The 23,972-nt window shown below is 43.7% G+C and overlaps 1 protein-coding gene across 3 annotated transcripts in view; it reads left to right on the top strand.

The window, feature by feature from the left end:
* Positions 1-20,946, top strand: part of DSP (desmoplakin) — a 63,574-nt gene extending 42,628 nt beyond the window's left edge. The window contains exons 17-24 of one of the 3 annotated variants that reach the window (XM_015424154.1): positions 1,922-2,060; positions 2,472-2,665; positions 3,943-4,105; positions 5,709-5,792; positions 7,382-7,489; positions 8,839-8,937; positions 11,094-12,059; positions 17,112-20,946. In XM_015424154.1, coding sequence (XP_015279640.1) covers positions 1,922-2,060; positions 2,472-2,665; positions 3,943-4,105; positions 5,709-5,792; positions 7,382-7,489; positions 8,839-8,937; positions 11,094-12,059; positions 17,112-20,303 — 4,945 coding nt within the window. In that variant the 3' untranslated portion in view covers positions 20,304-20,946. Of the gene's footprint in view, positions 1-1,921; positions 2,061-2,471; positions 2,666-3,942; positions 4,106-5,708; positions 5,793-7,381; positions 7,490-8,838; positions 8,938-11,093; positions 13,389-17,111 lie in introns of all 3 variants that reach the window. The other 2 variants (XM_015424152.1, XM_015424155.1) reach the window with 2 other exon arrangements.
* The last annotated feature ends 3,026 nt before the right edge of the window (positions 20,947-23,972 follow it).

The raw sequence follows: 23,972 nt of genomic DNA, 5'->3' as shown, positions 1-23,972 counted from the left end.
CATAGAGTTGGAAGGAACCTCCAGGGTCATCTAGTCCAACCCCCTACACAATCCAGGAAATTCACAAATACCTCCCCCCCACTCCCAGTGACCCCTGCTCTGTGCCCAAGAAGAGGAATTCCAGATCATAGCTAATGCTCTTAATAGCTGTGTAACACTAGCAGTGCAATCCTAAACAGAATTACCATCCTTTTAAATCCATCGTCTTCATCCACTGATATCCATCGGTCTAGGATTAGCCTGTCGTTTATTAAGCTCTGGTGGTTCTCAAGCGCACTGCTTCTTACACCTCTTATGCATGTAGCCACAACACAGTTATAGACATGCCACCTGCATGTCCGACAGCCACTTTGGGTCATTGCTACAGCTAGAGTTGTAGCAGCAAATGTGGTTGTGGCAGGCTGTACAGGGGACACGTTTGCATTAAGAAAACACACGCCAAGCTTTCATGTGCTATCTGGCCCCGTGCTGTAACAATTAATGCTGCAACACCGTAGGTTTTAGCCCCGTTGATTCATGAGGGCAGGGGTAATCTTGTGTCTGAGTTGTTACTGGCTTTTACACGGAAAGATAAGCAAACACTGTAAACCGCATTCCTTGAGTCCAGGAGGCTGATGTTTTTTAGACTGCACGAGTCCACTGCAGGACTTGAATGGGGAGAAAGGAAGTTGTATTCACTGGAGCTCCAGACGGAGAGGAAAAGAAAAATGACTTATTAAACTGTGCTTCTGTCTGAAACCATGCTGCCTCCTTATTTTGATACCAAGCATTAAGAACAGAACAGACAAGTGTATTCCTAGATTAAATATGAACTGCATTAGTGTGAGAAAACCAAAGAGCGCAGTCTTCGTTGCATAGATAATTATAGACCAGATGAGAGCAGAGGCTGGAAATGAGCTTCATAATTGAGCAGAAATGGAAACTGGATAAGCCCTCTCATCAAACCCCCAGCACTTGTTGATGCAAATTAGACTTGTTGGATGCAAATTAGACATAGGTAGGTACAGAAGTTCTTCTGAAACTAATAGGATTCATTAACAGAGTTACATCTCACCGTTTTCAGTGGAAATCAGTTGTCTTAGACTGGAGCATGATTTGCACTGTTAACTATTTTAATTAGCATATGTATACTCCCACCCCCTTTCTGAAATACTATGTATGTAGTAACAAATTAAGTCCTCATAATAAAGTAAACCAGTCTCAGTTTATCTTTAAAATCATCATTATAGCAGTATAGTAGCAAGGTGGGGGGGAAGCAACATCAGAATGAACACGGAGCAGAGAAACAAAAAGCCTTTTAAATGCTAATCACAAGGGTGCTAGGTAGACCTTTCTAGGGAGTGCACTCCACTAAGATGTGTGCAGGGTCCAGGATTCATCGTTCTGGAGCAGTCTCAAACTTGGAACATGAGTGCCAGCTGACACATAATCCTATCCCATAATATAGAATTTTTCTACATTTTCATTTTTCTCGCTTATAAATTCCAGTGTCTTTGGGGTCTTTTTTTCTGTTTGGCATGTGTTTTGCACCCTCTAGTGGTTGATTAGATATTATACCAGTTTGTGTCTCACATAAAAACTTGTGGTTTAACGTGCAGGAGATATGCTGGACATAAGTGTAATATCGAATCGACCACTAGAAGTAGCAAAAAATATGTGGAACAGACCCCCCCCCCCAAACAGGAACTTACAAGTGAGGAAAATGAGTGTGGAAAAGTCCATAGTCTCATGAGTTATGGAAAAAAATATTGTATCATAGTAATATGCTGCCCTCCCTCTGCTGGGGTCTCTGGGAAAAGTGAACTAATTTACACAAACACCCCGGTGCTTGGATTTTGTATATATGATAACTTTTGTGATTCCTTTTACTGATGAAACTATGATGGAATATAAACGACTAAAATGGAATTGTTTGCTACAGCTTGAGGGCACTGAAATCATTGCTCCAGAACATTCTCCAGGCAGAAGATGTGATCCGCGTGTTTGAAGTCAGACTCACGGAAGAGGACACCCTTTCGTTGGATCCTGATAAAGTGGAGGCATACCGGGCCAACCTGAAAGTGAGAGTGAACCGCAAAACAAAAACAAATCGGGGATTAAGCCATGAATTTGTCACCTGCTTAACATTTACACTGTCTTTTACTGCCTGTTTAAATTGTCTTCAGTTGTTTTTTGTTAACTTAGCAAAAATATCAGTCATTAGCACACATGGCTTTCAAGTATAAAAGATATTCAAGGAAACCATAATGTTTCTATCCATAATGTAAATTGGTCCATAATGTAAATTACACAAATTAAGGGGTAAATCTGGTTTCCTGTGGGGGAAAAAAATCCTGTGTATATTTTTGTAAATGTACTGTATAACTGGGCTTGATTGCATACAATACAGACCACCCTCTGTGTTGTTACTGTCTGCAGAGTCCTAAAAGCTGGTTTAATTTTTTTGCTGTATCTGTTGTTTCCCCCTCCAGAAAATGAAAGCAGACCTTAGCCTGAAGAAATCACTGCTTGGCACCATGGAAGCGGAGCTGCAGAAGGTCCTGCAGATTCACTCGCAGTCTTCCCAGGCATATGCCCTCTATGACTTGGATCTTGGAAAATACAGCGAAAAAGTGGGCCAGCTAATGGACCGTTGGCAAAGGGTGGAGAAGCAGATAGACGATAGGTTGGTCTGTGTTTCTATAGTCGATATTCTTTTTACTAGAGCTTTAGTTGCCTGATTACATGTGTTTTTGTTGCCCAACTAGCAAATGAGTAGACCAGGATTTCTAGGAAAGTGACTTTTAAAGCTATTTCAAAGTAAAAGTTTGGAATTGAAGAGAGCGCTCCTTAGCAGCGTTGCACTCATTTAAGCCAATTGACTTCAGGGAACTTAGAAGGGCGTAACCCTGCTGAGGACTGCACTGTGAATTTCTGCTACAAATGTGGTCCCACAAAGTTCTCTCAGAATGGTCCCCAAGGCGAGTTTTGAATGTTTGACTTGTTATCCTAAGCTACGTGTTTAATGTCTTTAAGTACTTACTGTAAATTTGGGGATAGAGATTGAAGATGATCCTCTTAAACTGACGCAGTTGTTGCGAAGACCATGCATTTGTGGAAATACTTAGCTGTTTTGGAGCAGTGGTTGCATGTTGTGGGGCTTGTATGCTTTTTTGTTGTTGTTGTTGAGCCCCCGGAGGGGATTTTTTATTGATTTTTTAACACTACAAAAAACTACAACAGAAAAAGGGAGGGGAAAAACTACATATAAGGGAGAAAGTAAAAAACCCACTACTGACTAAAAACCCAAGATCCTCCAACTAGCTTTTTTGCATCCAAACTTTTCATCTTTGTATTTCTTATGAACTGTGTCAAACTTTTAGAACTTTTAACCCTCCCCATTTACATTTAATTTCCCAATAACAGTGCCCCCCATCATCCCCTGGAACCAAAGTTCTCAAAGGCACAATTCAGAGTTCTTCAGCTTTTACTTCTTCTTTTCTCTTTTCCGCAGTTTGTAGGGACTTTTCGGGGCTGCTGCCCCCTGCTCAGACAAAGAGTCCTCGCCAGATTAACTAGTTTCCAGCTCACCACTGGACCTGCCGTCCTCTTCTTTTTTTCTCGTCCTCTGACCTTCCCAGCTGCTCCTTTAGAAATTCTTGAGCTTTAAGAACAGAGTCAAATGGGGCTTGTATGCTGAGCAGGGAGTTGCAGGCTGGTTGCAGGAGGAGTATTGAATTGTTTAGAGGAAGGCTGAGTGGTAGGGCCTATCCCTTGGGTGTAGGGCCAGAACTCAGTCCTTGGGTTGTCAGGTCGCAGGGATGGGAAAGACCTCTTCCTTGTATCTTGGAGAGCCTCTGCCAGTTGCAGTAGAGAGCACTGGTCTAAACACGGTCTGACTCAGCACAGTGCGGTTTTATGTGTTCATATTTTGTTTTGTTTTGTTTTTTGCATTCTTGGCAGAACTTGGGATTTGGAAAAACAGGTGAAACAACTGAGAACCTATCGAGATCTTTACCAGGCTCTCAATAAATGGATCTGTGATGCCAGACGCCGGCAAGACACTATTGAAACCATGAAGCTCGGAGACGTCAGTGCGGTCATGCGGTACTTGCAGGAGCAGAAGGTATTGTTTGGCTCCGAATGAGTTGAAAGTGTTTTTCAGAGAGAACCGACTAACGTGAAATCGCTCCTGCTGGCCACACTGGAAATCAGAACCGACAAAGAATTAGGAATCAGACAAGCTCTTTCCCCAGTCCCAGTAGGGGCACTTCCAAGGGTAGTGTTCCCTCTAAGCTGAGTTAGTGTGAGCTAGCTCACAGTTTTTTAGCCTCCAGCTCACACATTTTTGTCTTAGCTCAGGAAGGATTGGTCCAGAGCAAACTAAGTTATGAAGCAGCCAAACTACCTGCTCACAGCTTTAACGACAGTAGCTCACAAAGTAGAATTTTTGCTCACAAGACTCCACAGATTAGAGGGAGCACTGCTTCCAAGGGCAGTGTTGTAGTTAAGAGCACAAGCTAGGAGACCGGTAGTGTAATCTTAAAAAGAGTTACATCCTTGATAAATCCATTGAAGTCAGTGGGCTTAGATGGGTGTTTAGGATTGCACAGTGATAAAACCTACTTCAAAGCTCAGCTAAGCTCACACTTCATTTAGGCTCCAAGCAGCCTCTGTCTCATCGGTATAGTTCTGATGAAACGGCCAAACTGTGGCTTGAGCATTGGGGTTGAGCCTTCAGTTTTGATGCTCTTTCCTCTGACCTGAACTCTTCCCTTTACATACTCCAGTTTCTCATTCCTGATTTGCAAATGCCATAATTTGTGTGTTGCCCAAATCAGCCCAGTGATGATTTCTACAAACCATGCTTTGCATCCAAACTAAACGGGGGCTGCGATCGTACGCACAATTAGTCCCGACATAGGTGCGATCAGACACGAACATCTGGGAACCATCCTGCAGCCATCAGCAACCCGTGTTGCTCCGCCGCAGAAGTAGAGTAAACAGGCACTGGGGAAAGTCCGGTAGCAAATGGGTTGCTACGGGCCACGGACGGACTTTCCCCTGTCTGATCGCTCCAGCGCTCTCTCATGGCGTCGGGATGGTCTGATCAGGCCATCCCGACTCCGTGCCGTTCCCCCCCCCTTCTCAGTATTCGCATCATTGCACAGTCCATAGGGAGCCCTCAATGTGGAATCCATCGATTCCTTGTTTAAGTGCATCAGAAACAAATGGCACCCCCCCCCCAATGCCTACTCACCCATGGTTGCATCTGATCACGCAGTGGCGGGCTGTGCCTGTGGCTCCAAAGGACTGTGTGATCGCACAACTGCAGGTCAAATTCCTCTGGAGGGAATAGCCTCACTCCCCCCCCCCCTCCGTTTTATCTGGCGCGTGTGAACGCAACCTGGGAAACCCATTTCCCATTAGGGTTTCCAATTCAGATTTGCAGAGAAAACTATAGGATGGAAACAATGGTTTGTTTTCGGATGTCACGGCAAACCCTTGATGCTTGGTTTATGTTGAGCCAAGAGGGCACATCTCAAATCATTTTATAGCTCTGATTTTGAGCATGCGTCTCATACCCCTTCCATTCAAGCTCTGCAAATAAGATTTATGAGTCAGCAACAGCACAAACTGACAGATGCATGCTTTCTCCTGTGCTGGTAGACAGCATCACTGTTGGAACTCTGATAGAATCCATTCATCTTTTTTTCTTTTTTTGGCAGACCTTACACGGTGAAATAACAAGCAAACGGGACAAAGTGGAAGAGGTGGTCAAGAATGCAGAGGTCTGCTCAGCAGCCATCAAGGTACAGCTGTTTATTTTTACAATTTATTCTATCTTCCAAGGCTCATCCAGTAAGAGTTGCTCTGTCCCAGGCTAAACCTGTCCTGGTCTTCCACACTTCCATTTCTCAATACAGTTAAGTTTCGTTAACTTGCACACCCAAGCCAGTAATGTGTGGTCTCCCATAGATGTTTGCTGTATTTCTGAAAAGCCATATGTGGCAGTCTGACTGGCTCAGAATCTTCAGTGTTTGCTGGGAAAAGCACAAATGCTGATTAGTGGCCCCGGTCACACGGAGAATTTGCGTGCGAAAGGCACGAATGCTGGGCGGATTTTCGGGGCACGATCACACCGCAACATCTGGCAAGCGTACCCATGGCCAAACCGTGGTGTGTCGCCGAAGATGCGCAGTTAAAAAGTACCTACAAAGATCTACTAGCAAATGGTTTGCCACAGGCTGCAGACGGACTTGTTTGCTATGATTGCGCTGGCGTGCGCCTATTTCCTCCGGCCGTCCTCTCTGCAGTGCGCGCCGAAGGACGAAACCTCAGTGCGCCGCCGTCACGTCTGATTGCATAATGGCGGGTCAGAATGCAACAGCGCCCCCCCCACGTTTTCCGGCACGTGTGGCCGGGGCCACATTTTGGCAGAGCAAGAGTCAGTATGGGAGGGGTTTTTAATTATTACTTAAGTATTTTAATGGTGCTTTCCTCTCCAGTGGGGATCCAGAGCAGCTTACAAAAAGGCACTTGAATAAGCAATATTTTAAAATTTAAAAAATTTAAAAGTAAAAAAATAAGGTGTATAAGTATAATCAACTACATCTTGCAGGAGCTCTGGATACACTGGGCCATGCCTGGGTCTGATGCAGCTGGCAGAGATGCTCCCAGAATTCTCCTCTCTGAGGCTGTGCCAAGGTCAAGGAAATGCACACCTCAAATCGTTATTATAACATTCTGATTCTGAACCTGCTTCTGATGCACCTTCTATTCAGACTGCAATCTGGAGCAGATTTACTGGAAAGTAAATTAATTTAGATGAAGTGGGTATTTACCATTAAGCACGTCTGAATCACTCTATCAGTCATATCAACCAAATTTACTATTTCTCTGTGGTGCTCTCCTAATAGGAAGCTCTGAGGCACATCATTTAGTTAGATTTGAGTCCCGTCGCACCTTAGAGACCAAAGAGATTTTGGGGGTATAAGCTGTTGAGAGTCAAAGTACCTTTCGTCAGACCCTTTGACTCTCGAAAGCTGATACTCCCAAAGTCTTGTTGGACTCCAGGGCTCTACTGGACTGAAATGGAGCATTTCTACTGCAGACCAACAAGGCTCCTCTCCTGAAACATCATTTCTTCCTCCCTTAAAATATTTCGGCTTAAAAATATTTCGGCTTCTTAAATATTCACATGTAAGGTGTGTAACAGCCTAGCCCTCTTCCGCCATTTCCTCAGGGCCACCATGCCTCTGCTCCCCCCCCCCTTTGTAACCAGCTTTCCCCTCCACCTTACTGGCTTTTAAAGGAGAGTGTTGCCTGACATTGGTTCTGAAAAATGAGGCCAGGAGAATGACAGTTAACAGCTCATACAAAATTGTACTTTCTTCTTCAGGATTATGAACTCCAGGCCGCAGCCTATTGCTCAGGGCTGGAAACGTTACTGAACATTCCTATTAAGAGGAGCTTGGTCCAGTCTCCTTCTGGGTTAATTCTCCAAGAGGTACGTTGCCTTCTCTGTTGTTGCATTTGTGACCCCTTTCTTGTTAAAATCTTCTTAAACTGGTAGTCTGAAATATCTGTGAGCAGCTGTGGGAGAAAAAGGTCTCATCTGGCCACCCTGTGGGACTCAGTTTCTTAACCCAAGTGCAGAGGAAGCATGTGGTGCAGTCATGTTGAGACTGCGCTACTTCAAGAACAGAGGTTGGGAAGTTGCATGACTGAATGTTGAGCCATGCCAGAAACGCTGTGAGCCCAATAGAAGTTAGCATGCTCTCTTAAGCCTTTTTGATGTTGTTTTTCTGTATGCAGAATTTTTTATGCATGAAAAAGTTCCAATATGGAATCCCTGCCTGCAGAGTTACGTTCTAGGTGGGGCAGTACCATACCATAGGTTATTTTTAAAATGTGTTTATTTTTACTTATACCATTCTTTTCTTTCTGATGGGCACTCAAAACAGCATCCAACATTGTTCTCTTCCATCGTACCCCTACAATAATAAGTGGCTAGTTCAAGGTTACCCAGTGAGCATCTGTGGCTAGGGATGAGCACAAAATGGCTGACAGAGTAACGCTCATCACAAATTTTGGGCCGTTCGTGGTTTGCAAAGGGATGTTCACGAACTGAAGAACCACCTCAAACTTCCATGGATTTGGGTGCAGTTCATGGTGGTTCGTGAAACGCAGAACCTGCTTTCTGCTCTTCACGAAAAGCAGCTGAGCAGCGGGAAGCCCCCGGTCACTCAGCTCTTCGGAAACCACGGGGAGCAGAAAAGTCGCAGGGGTCAGAAAGCAGGGGTTTAAACTTTGAATGGCTCACGAGCTGATACAAACTGGGTTGTTTTGCGAACCTCCCGGTTCGTATGAGTTCGTGATTCAGCCGCGAACTGAACCGCAAAAAAAGTGCCCATCCCTATCTGTGGCAGAGCAGGGCTTGAAGCCCTGGTTCTCCTAGATCCTACTCTGACACTAACTTCTGACGGCGGGGAGCAGGTCGTATTTTATTAGAATGTTGCCTCACTCCTCCAAGGAGGCTAGAGCAGTGTACAAGCTTTCCCCCACCGTCTTTCTGTCCTCACAATAAGCCTGGAAGGTAGAATAGGCTGAGAGGAAACAAATGGCTCAGCATAACCAAGCAAGCCGCATTGCAGTGTGGAATCTGAACCTAGTTCTCATAGTGCTGTTACAACCACACTGTTAAGCCCATTTGAATTTACTGACACTTACATCGCAGTCTAGATTAGGCTATCGGTTTCTTATAAAATATTTTAAAATTCTGTTGATGCAGGCTAAAAACCATGTTTAGATTAGGCTTACGTTTGGTGTCTGACCTTTTCCCCCTCCTCCCCATAGGCTGCAGAGATTCAGTCTCGGTACATTGAGCTTCTGACGAGATCCGGAGACTATTACAAGTTCCTGAGTGAAATGTTGAAGAGCATGGAGGAGTTAAAGGTAATCCGCCTCTTTCCGTGACTGAGTTTCCAGCTGCAAAAGGTCTTACCTGTCATGACTTGTTTCCTGTATTCCTGGTCGCTGCTGTGCATTGTGTAATTGCCTCATCGTACAGTGCCCAGATGTTTTAGAAACTTCATAAATAATACTTCCAGAAAACAGTCATAGCACTCAAAGGTTATTGGCTGGAAGAGGCACCCCCTCCCCAATCTTTTGAATCCTGTGGGCACCTTTGGAATTCTGACACAGGGTGGCGGGCGTGACCACAAAATGGCTGCTGCAGGAGGTGGAGCCTACTGCAAACCTTCAAGAAGTGAAGATATGAATAACTCTAATAGTAACCCATGTACACGCCAGGCAGAAGTTCTGCTTAACAGGATGCTTTTTAAAAGGAAGATATTGTGGGGTTTTTTTTTAATTTGTATGCAAACAGCTCACCTTCATTCACACAATGAAAGATCCTTGTGCTGTGGCAGTAGCCGCATCTGACGCAGTTATTTTAAAAATCTGCACAGCAAATCAATTTCCAGTGGTCAGTCAGGAGCCCTGCTGGACAAGAGCTCCACTTAGCCCCACCCACTTTCTAAAACACTCGGGGTGAAATGCTGGCAGGTGCCATGTTACCCGTGGTTGTCGGGTTGGGGACCCCTGGGCTAGAAAATGCACCCAATCAATTAAAATGCATGCACATCCCTCTGTGAAATGGGCCCCCCAAATGAACCTTTTCCTTTTACTTACAAGAAAGCTTGTTGGTGTGCATAGCTGAGAGAACAAGATGACATTGCCCTTCAGGTTTCAGTGTGGTGGTGGTGGGAGAATGGGATGTTTAGAAGAGCTTAGTATCAGGCAGCTGCTTCTCACAGAAGTTTTACACCCCGTTTTCTTGCTCCATCCCAGCTAGGGAGACCTATATCTACAGCTTGTTAACTTTTAACACTTTTTTTTTTTGATTGGGCCAGTTCTGATCTTGCGGAATCCTCGCATATAGAAAAGTATTATGTCACGGAGAAGGATTCCAGGCTAGATTTCCTCTGGCGTGAAACTTTTTTTCCTTAGGCAGCTATCAAATGCTTGTTCCTCCCCCGCTGCAAGTCTGACCTCCTGTTTAGGAAAAGTTTATTTATTTACTTACAAAGTAATCTTTTAGACCATGGTCCCCTGTATACACAAGGCTCAGTGTGGTGTTGTATTAGATTGTTTTGATACAGGTGTGGATGGGCTTCTAGCTATTCCTGTTAGGATAGATGGGATTTTCCCTCTTTTTACAAAGTTAGTGCTGAGCATTTCTGTCAGCCACTCCCCAGATGTTCAGGATTTCTAGATCTGGCTTCGTACCAGCATTACTTTGGGCAAAATCTGGTGGCTCAGCACCCAGGAATAGGCCTGAAGGATGTCTGTGCTCAGCCATGGCTTATGTGAAGCTGCCACAATGAAGGCGGAGCATGTGCAAAGTTCAGTTTTCTCAGTCCTGAAGAACCATCACACTAATCTCTGTATATCAGCAATTTGCAGTGAAGTAAATCCATCATGAAATGTATCGATTCATGGACAGTGATTTGTAGCACCTTTCTTTTTTTGTAGAAATGAGCTCCTCACTTTTCATTAGTAGAAACTGGCTGTCTTTGGTGGTGGTGTTTATGTTCTTTGCCATCTGTTACCGGTTCAGCCGTGATATATGAACAGCATGTTTCTGTTCATTGGAATGTCAAATTAAGAGGTGTAAAAAACTAGGGCTTAATTTAGTCTTGGGCTTGGCCCTAATTCTGAATTTGGTGCCAGGACTTAGATCCTAAGCACATGGAGTACAATAGATTTTTACAAATACAGTAAATTATTCCTGTTGTATAAGGGTGTATTGTGCCCAGACTTATAACATACCAAACTGTGTGCCTTAAGCAGCAAGATCTGATTACAAATACAGTAAATTATTCCTGTTGTACAAGGGGGTATTGTACCCAGACTTACAACATACCAAACTGTGCGCCTTAAACAGCAAGATCTGGTCTTTTATGATTAAACAAGAGAGCACAAAGATGACGTAACAAATAATGAAAATGCATTGTCTTCATTCCTCTTTCACCCTCTGCTGTAAACGGCACATTGCAGTGGTCAAAATTTCATTGTATAATGTTGCCTCTCCATTTTTGTTTCTACAGATGAAAAGCACCAAAATAGAACTACTGGAAGAAGAGCTCAGATTGGCCAGGGATGCCAATTCTGACAACAGCAATAAGCACAAGTTCCTGGAGCAAAACCTACAGAAATACCAGGTGGATTGTTCCCAGCTGAAAGCCAAACTCATGAGTTTGGAAGAAATGAGGAGACACGCCGAGATGGATGGCAGTTCTGCCAAGCAAAACTTGGACAAATGCTATGCTCAAATCAAAGAGCTTAACGACAAGATAACGAGGCTGACTTACGAGATTGAAGATGAGAAGAGGAAAAGGAAGCTGCTGGAAGACAGATATGAGCAGCAGAAGTCCGACTTTGACCAGTTGCAGAAGACAAGGCAGAATGAGAAGGAAACTCTTGGCTGGCAAAAGATAGAATCTGAGAAAATCGTCAAGGAGAAAGAGTACGAGATAGAAAGGTTAAGGGTTCTTCTTCAAGACGAGGGGACACGGAAGAGGGAATATGAGAATGAGCTGGCTAAGGTAAGAAACCAGTTTAATGAGGAGATGAGTAATGTAAAGAACAAGTATGAAACAGAGATTAACATTAAGAAGACCACAATCCATCAGATAGCATCCCAGAAAGAGGAGGATGCCAAGGGCCTCCGAGTCCAGATCGATAGACTGCAGAGGGAGAACAGAGACCTGAAGGACGAGATTGTGAGGCTCAACGACGCCATTTTGGAAACTACAGAGCAACGGAGGAGGGCAGAAGAAAATGCTCTTCAGCAGAAGGCTTGTGGCACGGAAGTGGCCCAACATAAGCAACAGCTGGAGTTGGAGCTGAAGCAGGTCCTTCAACTGCGCAATGAGGACAATGTGAGGTACAAGCAGGCGCTTGAAGATGCCGCTATGACCATCCAGGACAAAACCAAGGAGCTTGAAAGAGTAAAGATCCAGCTGCAAGAAGAGGCTAAAGGCCGATGGGAACTTGAGAATGAATTGGCTAAGGTAAGGAACAATTATGATGAGGAAATGATTAGTTTAAAGAACAAGTATGAGACTGAGATTAATATCACAAAGACCACAATAAATCAGGTGACTGTACAAAAGGACGAGGAAGCCAGTAATTACCGAGCACAACTCGACAATGTTGTGAGAGAAAATAGGAGCTTGTGTGAGGAAATTAGGAGACTGAAGAACGTGTTAAGTCAGACCACAGAGAACCTTAGACAAGCGGAAGAAAGTGTCCAGCAACAGAAAGCAGTTAGCTCAGAGATCTCCCAAAAGAAACAGCACCTTGAGATTGAGTTAAAGCAGACTGTTCAGAAGTACTCGGAAGAGACTATACGGTACAAGCAGTCGCTGGACGATGCGGGGAAAACAAGCAAGGAGAAAAACAAAGAGATTGAGAAGCTGAGAAAGATGTTGGAAGCAGAAACAAACCAGAGGAAATCCATGGAGGAAGAAAATATTCGGTTGCAAAGAATCCAGTTTGATCTGGAGAAAGTCAACATCAGTGCAACAGAGACCATCAGCAGACTTAAAGTCCAAGAGCAGGAGTTGGGGCGCCTTAAAAGCGAATACGAAAGAATTGCGCAAGAGAAAAAAGGGAAAGATCAAGAGAACACCAGGCACCAGAGCACAATAAAAGAACTGAAGCACCAGAAGAGCAAGCTGGAGGAAGAGCTTAGTAGGCAGACTAGAGCCATAGCCGATGAGGTTTCCAAGCGGAAAAAAGTAGAAGAGGAGTTAGAATCAATGAGGCGGTCTTACAGAGAGCAAGTTGTTAAAATCACAAACCTCACCCAGCAGATAGAGGAGGTCTCGATTGTGAAGAAAAGGAGTGAAGATGACCTGAAGCACCAGAGAGAGGTGCTAGATAGCCACATGAGAGATAAGCAGAGGTGCATGGAGGAGATCAGGAAGTACACTTCAGAGATCGACACCTTGCGCCGCCAGCTCGTCCAAGAGCAGGACAATCTCAAGCAGGCTCACATACGCAACGAGCACCTGCAGAAGCTGATTGAGGATAAGAGCAAAAGCCTCAATGAGTGCAAGATAGAAATCGAGCGACTTCAGTCTCTTACCGAGAACCTGACCAAAGAACACTTGATGTTAGAGGAGGAATTGCGCAATCTGAGATTGGAGTACGATGATCTGAGAAGGGGCAGAAGTGAAGTGGATGAGGGAAAAAATGCCACAATCATTGAACTAAAGAGTCAGCTACAAACAAGCAGCAAGCATACCCTGGAACTCCAGGGTCTGATAAGTGGTTTGCAGAAAGAAAGGGAAAATTTGAGACAGGAAATTGAAAAATACCAAAAGCAGGCTTTGGAGGTATTCACAAATATTTGATTGCAACTTTACTCTCCCTCAACCCCCATAATTTAACACCAAATGCATTTTCAATCAAATTAGCACACACTAAATGAATCAACATGAATTTTCGTTTAGTCATTTCCCCCCCTTATGATTTGACTTGGTTTGCCTATAGGTTCAGACTTGGTCCCCTTCTACAGACTGCATGTACTACAGGCTAGTGTAAAGAACCTATAGAGGTTGCTAACCAGGCAATCCTCAGTTTTCCCTCTCCCGTTTTACATTCTGATGTAAGGTGGGGGGGAGGAACGCCTGCCATGTTTCAGCTGTATTGGTGTAAAAACTCTTTGGGTATTGTTTCGAACTAATGCATTTTAGAGCAACCCAAAGGTTCCTCTATGGAACATTACCAGTCCTTAGAAAGGAACTGCTTAAAGGCAGAAATAGCTCATTTGACTGAGCCCGTTTGCGGAGAAGGCGGGGTATAAATAAAATAAAATAATAAATTAATAAATATACCATTGATGAACAGCTTTTGCTAGACTAGATGATTGGGCCAGGGTCCAAAACCTGCCTTAATGCTTTTGTCTTCCCCAAAGAGAGATTTACACTAATTACTTATATAATGGCTCACTCTGGTGGGATATACAATATGTGACTCACGAAGTTACATATTGAAGAAAGTCCTCTGCTTTTCCCAAAACCATTATTCTCTTATCGGATATCATGTGTGTCTACTGTGTGTATATACACTCGCCCTAAAGCATGTATATACATATGTACACGTAATTATACTGGGGAGAGAGATATTTGTGATGCTTGTTTTTGAAGTTTATGTATATATACCTATATATTTTATATATACGTACATGTATACATAGTTATATTGATGTTCTGTCATTGCTATAGATAATCACACCTTTTTACGTTGAAATGGGCCTCAATCCAACACAGTGAGCTAGACTGAGTCCTATTGAAATCAGTAAGCTTAGTGGCACGTAACGCCTGTTAGATTGTGGCCATTGGTTTGGGCGGTTTGTGTCTTTAAGTAAGATGATCTTATCTTCCTAACTTAGTCCTTGCTTTTCTTTTCTGACGGCAGCTCTTGAATTCTAAGCTTTGTATCAGCATATGAAATCTGCCTGTTCCACCTAGCTTAGGATTGTCTAACTTGACTGGTGGTATCTCTCCAAGCTCTTAAAGAAGGGTCTTTCCCAACACCTACTCTCGAGAGATCCTTCACCTGGAAATGCTGGGGAGTGAAACTGGGACCTTCCACAAGCAGGCAAAGTGCATGCTCTTTAATTGCACCATGGCCCCTCCCCTGTGTCTCCAGAACACCAATGTAACTGGAAAAATAATGAGAACAAACCAGTAAACATTCTTATGGTTCGACAAATTCATTTCACAACCCATTGAAATTAATGGAGGGTGTGCCTTAGCTGTGTTTGGTGAGCTGCATTGTTTTGCTGGTGCAATAAGTCTTAGAATTGGTCCAGAAACATTCTTTCCTTCAATGTGTATCTATTTACTGTCCTAATCACCATCTCCCTCCTTATACCACATGCCATATGCACTTTTCTATTTTGCATTCGTGCTAATTAATTATACAGATCAGTGATGGTTCGATGTCTAACACTGAATCATCAGTATAGTGACATTCACAAAATTCAGACTTGAAATAATGGTATCAAAAGTCTGACCCTCCATTTTATATTGATCAGTTTTTATTCTTGGTGGTTGGATGTCTAACACTGAATCATCAGTATAGTGACATTCACAAAATTCAGACTTCTTGCAATTATGGCATCAAAAAATCTGACCCTCCGTTTTATATTGATCCGTTTATATCCATTTAAATTCAGGTCAGGCGAGCCTGAAGTTAATTTATGTTTCACAGGCTTTGCAGATTTGCAGCATTGTCCTAAACAGTTATATTTTCCTAAGTCCATTGAAGTCAGTTGGCTTAGTAAAGTTTAACTGTGCTTAGGTTTGCACTGTTAGAACAAGATGGTAGCCTGGCAGGTGAATGCTCTGGCAAAAAAAATCCAGTGCATGGTCCATTACAGTTGCTGGCAAGCATCTCGCCGTATCCCTATAGCAGTGATGGCGAACCTTTTAGAGACCGAGTGCCCAAACTGCGACCCAAAACCCACTTATTTCTCGCAAAGTGCCAACACATCAATTTAACCTGAATGCTGAGGTTTTACTTTAGAAAAAACAACTCATACATTCACTTAAGATAATCCAAACAAAGTAAGGAAAGCAATCCCAAATGCTTTCACTTACTTAAAATTATTTGGCAGAGAATTCGACACTTTAATGATGGTCTGGGCCTGGCTGGGGCGATGGCACGCATGCCCACAGAGAGGGCTCTGAGTGCCACCTCTGGCACCCGTGCCATAGGTTCGCCACCACTGCCCTATAGCATTATTTTTCATATGGTGCAAAATCAGCCCAGTGCCAATTTCAGACATATGAAATTATTCTTCATTGATTTATTGGAAAATATTTGCATGCTATGCTTTCTTGGGATTAGCTGCCACGGCATCTGTAATTAACACAGAAATTGAAACTAAAAAGCAGATTACAACAGAAACCCAGTTTACATTAAAACACAAAAACTCTCAATAAGAAAAAATGGGGGGGGGGGCTCACTTGGCACCAAAAATTTGGCAAGTCTTGTGCTGCAGAAGGTTTTAGGGAGGAAGTTTCAGAGTTGAAGCATCACAGCAGAGGAGACCCTGTCCCTTACAGCCCCCTTTCTTGCCACAGAAAGCAGGAACACCCACCCACACATACACACACACACACACGCATCAAGGCCTCTGTAGCTGACCTTACCTGATAGGCAGGCTCACATAAGAGCAATCCTGAAATAACTCTGTAGCAGTCTTTCATAACCTCAGTCCCTGACTATTTAGTGCTTAGGGCACTTTGAATTGTACCGCAAAGAATGGGAGCCAAGGTAGTACTTCTTAAATTAGAAGCTGTGTTCCCTACACCAGTCAGCAGTCTCACTGCTGTGTTTTGTGCCGACTGAAGCTTTCAGTTTTCAGGGGCCACCAGTGTAGAGCGCAGTCTAGTAATCTAATGTACTGCAAACGCAAAAACAATATATTTCATATTAACAAGGAATACAACATGGGGGGGGGGGAGAATCCCTAGTTCACTTAAATGCAAAAGAAGACACATGTAGATCAAATTCTCCAATGAAATGAATGAAGAAGCTCTTGCACAAGAGATCCGTGTGTCCATCAAATCCCAACGTGCTCCCTTGCCTATAAGAGCTCTCTAGCTATGGGTGCTGTTGTGAAATTTCTGATTTATTTCTGCCCAAATCTTGCAACTGAAATTTATTCATTCAGAAAATATCTCACTCCTTTTGATGGACCCGGGATTTTGTCCAAAGAAACATGCACTTAAAACATTTTCACTAATACCAGAACATTTTCTATAACTGTCTTTTTACGTATGAAATAAAATGGAGGAGAAAAGCACAACGTAAGCTGCTTTGGGTCCCCATTGGGGAGAAAGGCTGGTTATCAATGAAGTAAAATAAATAGGCTACGTATTAAAAGCATCCAAAATTGCTTCAATAATACCGTACTAATTACTCAGATCTGCAGTTATCCCGTGCCTTTATGGTACAGACTAAATTATAGAGAATGGATAAAAACTGTGATTAGACACTGAAACAGAAAACTAACTTTTCCCCTGTTTATTTCCTTTATTGCACAGTCATCCCATAGGATTCAAGAATCCAAAAACCAGTGTAATCATATAATGCAAGAGCGAGAAGCATTGCTGATAAAAATCAATACCCTGGAACAAGACAAAGCGCGGCTGCTGAGGCTGGAAGAAGAGCTGAATCGTACTAAAGGAACACTAGAATCAGAATCTCGCTTGAAAATGAGGCTGGAGAGCGAGAAGCAGCAGATCTTGAATGACCTAAATCAGTGGAAGAGCCAATATTCACGGAAAGAAGAGACGATAAGGAAGATCGAATCCGAGCGTGACAAGAGCGAGAGGGAGAAGAGTGCCTTGTTGATAGAAATCGAGAGGCTGCAGGCAGATATTAAGAGGATTGAAGAACGGTATCGCAGTAGGTTAGAGGAGACGAGCAGGAAGAGCCAGTCAGAGATGGACTCGGAGCGTCTCAGACTGCAGAGAGAAATCGAGAAACTTAAGCAGCGTCCGTACGGGGCCCACAGAGGCACCCAGACTGAGGAAGATTTTGTTATCGATCCTTCCAAATTGCTTTTTAGTGGCCTTCGGAAAAAAATAACTGCCGTCCAGCTGTATGAATGCCAGCTGATAGACAAAAGCACTCTGGATAAGCTGCTGAGGGGTCAGAAGTCAGTGGAGGAGGTTGCTGCTGATCTCGAGCCATACCTTAGAGGAGCTGGGGCTATAGCTGGAGCCTCTCTCAGTCCCAAGGAGAAGTACTCTCTAGTGGAGGCAAAACGAAAGCAGCTCCTTACACCAGAAAACACAGTCCTTCTTTTGGAAGCCCAAGCAGCCACTGGAGGTGTGATTGACCCCCACCGGAATGAATTGTTGAGTGTGGACAGTGCCATTGCTCGAGACCTGATCGATTTTGATGATAGGGAACAAATCTACGCTGCTGAAAAAGCTGTCACTGGGTTCAAAGACCCATTCTCAGGAAAAACAGTGCCTGTGTCAGAAGCCATCAAGAAAAATCTGATTGACAGGGAAGTTGGTATGCGTCTGCTTGAGGCCCAGTTGGCTGTGGGAGGGTTTGTTGACCCCATCAACAGTGTCTTCTTGCCAAAAGATATTGCTTTATCCCGCGGGCTGATTGATCGAGAGTTGTACAGAGTTCTGAATACTCAAAGTTCGGCCAAGCACTTCATTGATCCGGTCACTAAGAAGGCCATAAGTTACATGCAGCTGAGGGACAAATGCAGAATCGAACCGCACACTGGTTTACTCCTCCTCCCTGTGCAGAAGAGAAGCATGTCATTCCAAGGGATCCGGCAGCAGGTCACAATTACTGAATTAGTCAACTCTGGTATCATTCGGGAATCGACAGCCAATGATCTTGAAACAGGGGTAATCACCGTTGAAGAAGTCACTGACCGAATTAAGGATTTCCTTCAGGGCTCCAGTTGTATAGCTGGTATCTATAATGAGGCCACCAGAGAGAAGCTGGGCATTTATCAGGCCATGAAGATCGGTTTGGTGAGACCAGGAACAGCCCTTGAGCTTCTAGAAGCCCAGGCAGCCACTGGATTCATTGTGGATCCTGTTAGCAATTCAAGGCTTACAGTGGAAGATGCTTATAAGAGAGGCCTGGTTGGAATAGAGTTTAAAGAGAAACTTCTGTCAGCTGAAAGAGCAGTCACTGGATACAAAGACCCAGAAACAGGAAATATCATCTCCTTGTTCCAGGCGATGAACAAAGAACTCATTGAGAAAGGTCACGGTATCCGATTGCTGGAAGCCCAGATAGCCACTGGTGGGATCATCGACCCCAAGGAAAGTCATCGTTTACCAGTCCAGACTGCATACCAACGTGGGTACTTCAATGAAGAGCTCAATGAGATTCTGTTGGACCCCAGTGATGATACCAAAGGGTTTTTTGACCCCAACACAGAAGAAAACTTGACCTATCTGCAGTTAAAAGAGAGATGCATAACCGATGAAGCAACTGGGCTTTGCCTTCTACCCCTGAGAGAGAAGAAGAAAGTGGTACAGACTTCCCAAAAGAATACTCTTCGGAAGCGCAGAGTTGTCATCGTGGATCCGGACACAAATAAGGAAATGTCAGTCCAACAGGCATACAATAAAGGTCTCATAGATTATGACACTTACATGGAGCTTTCTGACCAGGAATGCGAATGGGAAGAAATAACGATTACAGGGTCAGATGGAAGCACAAGGGTTGTCCTTGTTGACAGAAAAACAGGCAACCAATATGACATTCAGGATGCCCTCGATAAAGGGCAAGTTGACAGGAAATTTTTTGACCAGTACCGTTCTGGATCATTAAGCCTCACACAATTTGCTGACATGATCGCCAGCAGAAATGGGGGCGATGAAGTTTTTAGGCATGAGTCTGTCACCAGGTCTCCCACAGCAGTGAGTGTCAGAAGCTCGTCCCTGGTGTTGAAGAGTGGTTCCTTTTCCGATTCCCTGGAGGAAACAACTCCCGTTGCAGCCATATTTGACACCGAAAACTTGGAGAAGATTTCCATTTTGGAAGCTGTGCAGCGGGGCATTGTCGACAGCATCACTGCTCAGCGCTTACTTGAAGCTCAAGCCTGCACAGGTGGCATCGTGTGTCCTAGCACAGGTCAGAGGCTTACTCTTCAGGAAGCAGTTGCCCAAGGGATCATTGACCACGAGATGGCTACGCGACTGAAGCCAGCTCAGAAAGCCTTCGTAGGGTTTGAAGGGATTAAGGGCCGAAAGAGAATGTCGGCGGCTGAGGCAGTGAAGGAAAAGTGGCTGCCGTATGAGGCCGGCCAACGCTTCCTTGAGTTTCAGTTTATTACCGGAGGCCTCATTGATCCTGAAGTAGGTGGACGGATAAGTACTGAAGAAGCCATCAGAAAAGGATTGATTGATGGCCGAACCGCCCAGAGATTACAAGACACCAGCAACTACACAAAGATTCTGACCTGTCCAAAAACAAAGCTGAAGATCTCCTATAAAGATGCGATGAATCGCTCCATGGTGGAGGATCAAACTGGGCTTAGGTTATTAGAAGCGTCGTCTGTTTCATCCAAAGGCATATCCAGCCCGTACAACGTCTCCTCGGCACCAGGCTCCCGTTCAGGTTCCCGATCTGGCTCCCGCTCAGGTTCCCGCAGTGGATCAAGGAGGGGAAGTTTTGACGCAGCCACAAATACTTCATACTCCTATTCCTATACAACCATCAGCAGCAGCAGCTCCCTTGGGCGCTAGAAATGAGAGCTTTCCTGAATTTTCATTTTCACCTGTTAGGAGTCTCTTTGTTTTAAGCAAGAAAATTAGCAAAAACAAAATAAAAAAAGGAACTGGCTGGTGGTAAACTTAGTACTGGCTTGGGTGCAATAGCTAAGCTGCAGAATAGAATCTGAACCCAAATGCAGGCTACAAAAAAAAAAAATCCTTGCTGTTTTTTCACCAGTATTTTTAGAAACCATTTAATGTTTTGGGTGCAGTCTTGTAAAGCCATGGTGATATAAAGCAAAAAAGTGTAGTACCTTCTTTAATGCATTTTGTTTTGCATCTTTGCTGTCATACTTTGCATATGCTGTCCATTTTCTTCTGTTGGCCATACTCGACTGCAAACCGTTAGCCCAAGTTGTCTGTCAGTTCTGTATCACTGTGGATTTAGTGTGGATGTTGCAGTGAATAATTATGAAGGTCTGTTACCTGCACTGCAGTTGCCCTGGGCTGTGTCCTCAGCTATCACTTGATGGTTGAGGGAGGATGTACAAGAAAGTCATTTCCTTTTGCAGTGGCCAATCGTTTCTATTCATTTTTGCTTGCTTATTCTTTGTATAACAAAGTACAGGCCTGACAGCATAACATTTACTATTCTGGCAATAAAATTTTAAACATCCTTTGAAATATTTGTGTAATTAAACTTCTGATATGAGTCTAGTATTTGCAGTAGATTGGGGTGCTTGACTGTATCCTGAGTATTATGAATGGGAGACTCCAGTTTTGGATAACTCTTTCCACTCACACAAGCTGTTAAAAAGGCCCAATCCATAAAGTGGTGACAGTATTATGAATGGGAGACTCCAGTTTTGGACAACTCTTTCCATGACTCAAACAAGCTGTTAAAAGGGCCCAATCCATAAAGTGGTGAAGAAGTTATACCATTGTCTTGTGTTAGTCTTAACTGCAGCAGTTGGTTGGCTCAGCCAAGGAACTGGATACTGTTTCTTTCATATCCTTACGTTCTGCAACCAGACCCAGAATTGTATGATAGTAATAAATCAGGCACATTAAGTAAGTCAGTAGACATACTAGGAGAACTGAGAGTAGAAAACAGTACTAAATAAAGTGCTAAATAGCTTTATGGAAGTCCAGTAGAGAGACCCCTTAAGTGCTCACCAGAAGCAGTCTGTATAAAGATTTCTGAAGCCACATCTTAAAAGTGCTAATATGGGGGATATAGGAAATTCCTCAGTTCATCCCATCCTGAAGTCCTTTGGCTTCTTCCTTTTGCTTTGTCCCCATTACGTAAACATTGATGGGGATGTGGAATGATGTGATATAGTCCAATCTCATCAGATCTCAGAAGCTAAGCAGGGTTGGTTCTTGGCTGGGAGATCACCAAGGAAGACTATGCAGAGGAAGGCAATGGCCAGCCACCTCTGCTTCCCACTTGCCTTGAAAGCTTCTTGCTGGGGTCGCCATAAATTAGTTGCAAATCGTTGGCACTTACTTACATAACCATGAGGTCACACTTACATAACCATGAGGTCACTCTAAAGTTAACTTGTATAACCCAGAGAAGAAATTTATTCTTGTCCATTTGAGAAAGGCAAGGTCAGGTTGGAGAAGATATGTAGGTGAATTTCTTAAAAATACAGACTGTTATAACATTCCTAATCAGAAAATGAGTCACAGAGAGGGAAAAAAGGGTAGGAGCCACTGTTGGGTTGACTACCTAATAGTGGTTACGCACCTTGCTATCCTAGTTACACCCTTCTAAGAAGCCCACTGCCTTCAGTGTGGAATAACTAATGGCACTGTCAGTTACTCCTGACTGTATACCTATACAGGAGATGTTACATTTTAAATTTATTTTCACCTTTCACAGGGCTCTTTTTGTAGAAAAAGCCCTGCAGGAACTTATTAGCATATTAGGCCACACCCAACATAAAATTCATTAGCATATTAGGCCACACCCATGACAGTGCATCTCATTAGCATATTAGGCCATACCCCATGTGTTACGAGAAGTGTGGTCATGCCGCCATACCCACCTTTTGCTTTTTATCTGTTTACCTTGTTTGCTGTCAGACCGGTTTTGACAAAACCATTGAAAGCATTATTTTGTGTCCCATCTATACAAAGTCTTGCCTGAGCCAATATCTTATGTCCAACAATTATTCCCACACTGGATTGGAATCAGTTCCTAAAGGTTCCTATGGAAATCAACTTGCCTTCCTGCAGAACTAGTATGCTGAATATGAATTTTTAGGGTTGCCAACCTACAGGTGGGATCTGGAGATCTCCTGAAATTACAACTGAGCTCCAAACTACAGAGATCAGATCAATGGCTCCTTTGGAAAGGGGAGTCCATGGCCATTATGCCTCGCTTAGGTCCCTCCTTCCCCCAAACCCCACCCTACTCAGGCTCCACTCCCAAATCTCCAGGGATTTCCCCAACCTGGAGTTGGCAACCCTAGTTCACTGGCAGAACCCTAGGTTTGTGGATGCGCCGGATGGCAGTAGTTTGTAGACTGTGCACCAAAGGAACCAGTCCAACAAAATTTTATTCAAGGTATAAGATTTCATTTGCCACCCACACTTCTTCAGATGGAAGAAGTGTGCATGCACACAAAAGCTTATATCTTGGATGAAACTTTGGACTCCAAATTTGTTCTGCTGCTTCAGACCAACCCACATGAATTATTACGCTAAAATATTTTAAAAAGCCATTATGTACCAGTGGAGTGGTTACCATGCAGAGTCTGTCCCACAGGTAAAATGATCTTGTGAACAGGTGGGCTTTACCACAAAGTATCACTACCATCACAAGAGCACCAATAATTGGAAGTCAGCTCCTCAGAAGCAGAAATCTCTCTTATTAGGAGGTTTAAGAACGTCAACTTTGCAGGCCCATTAAAGGCAGATGTCAGCCCAGTGGCAGGAGTAGAGGGACAATCTTCTTCAGAAACACTGCCCACTTTTTAAATTTCACAAAACAGGCAATCTCCAAAGTGCTGCTGACCATACTCCTTTTTAGTTATAACTTTGTTTTTCTGCAGATGTCCCCCAAAGTCCCCCCATGCAAGTCAAGTGTTCTGCCAACACACACAACAATGAAGCTACTTTTTCAGATGTTTTCTCTTGCATGGCAATTAGCACCAAGCACCAAATGACTTTAATACAGACTTTAGACACACATATATTTGCAAGCCATTCCTAACAATACATTCCGCCTAGGCTCGGGTCGTGAGTTCCAGTCATGCGTTTCCCTTCCCTTTGCCAGTCTCCCCCCAAAGCCATCAACTGTGCAATCCTAAATAGAGTTACACCCTTCTGCATCAGTGAGGATGTGACTGTGTTTAGGACTACAGTGTAAAATTGCAAGAATAAAACTTTTCTGGTTCAGTGCAATTTTGATTCTCAGGACCAAAGTCCTCCTATACATTATTTCAGAAACCTTTTGATATTTTGTAAAGGCAGGTCAATAGCAGCCCAATGTTCTCTCTAAGCTGTGGAGTCTTGTGAGCAAAAATTCTACTGCCTGGTCCTTTTTAACTGGAGAGGCTGCTGGGGATTGAACCTGGGACCTTCTGCATGCCAAGCAGAGGCTCTGCCACCAAGCCATCAGAAAAGTGGCTTTCTCTCACCTGAGCAAAGAAATAAGCTGTTTTCATTGTTTACATGATGAGAGGCTTCAAT

Source organism: Gekko japonicus, unplaced genomic scaffold, assembly GCF_001447785.1.
Source record: "Gekko japonicus isolate JY-2015 unplaced genomic scaffold, Gekko_japonicus_V1.1 scaffold1317, whole genome shotgun sequence".
In the NCBI taxonomy this organism is placed as follows: Eukaryota; Metazoa; Chordata; class Lepidosauria; order Squamata; family Gekkonidae; genus Gekko; species Gekko japonicus.
Note: the sequence above shows the minus strand (reverse complement) of the source record. Positions and strands in the feature narration are given on the sequence as shown.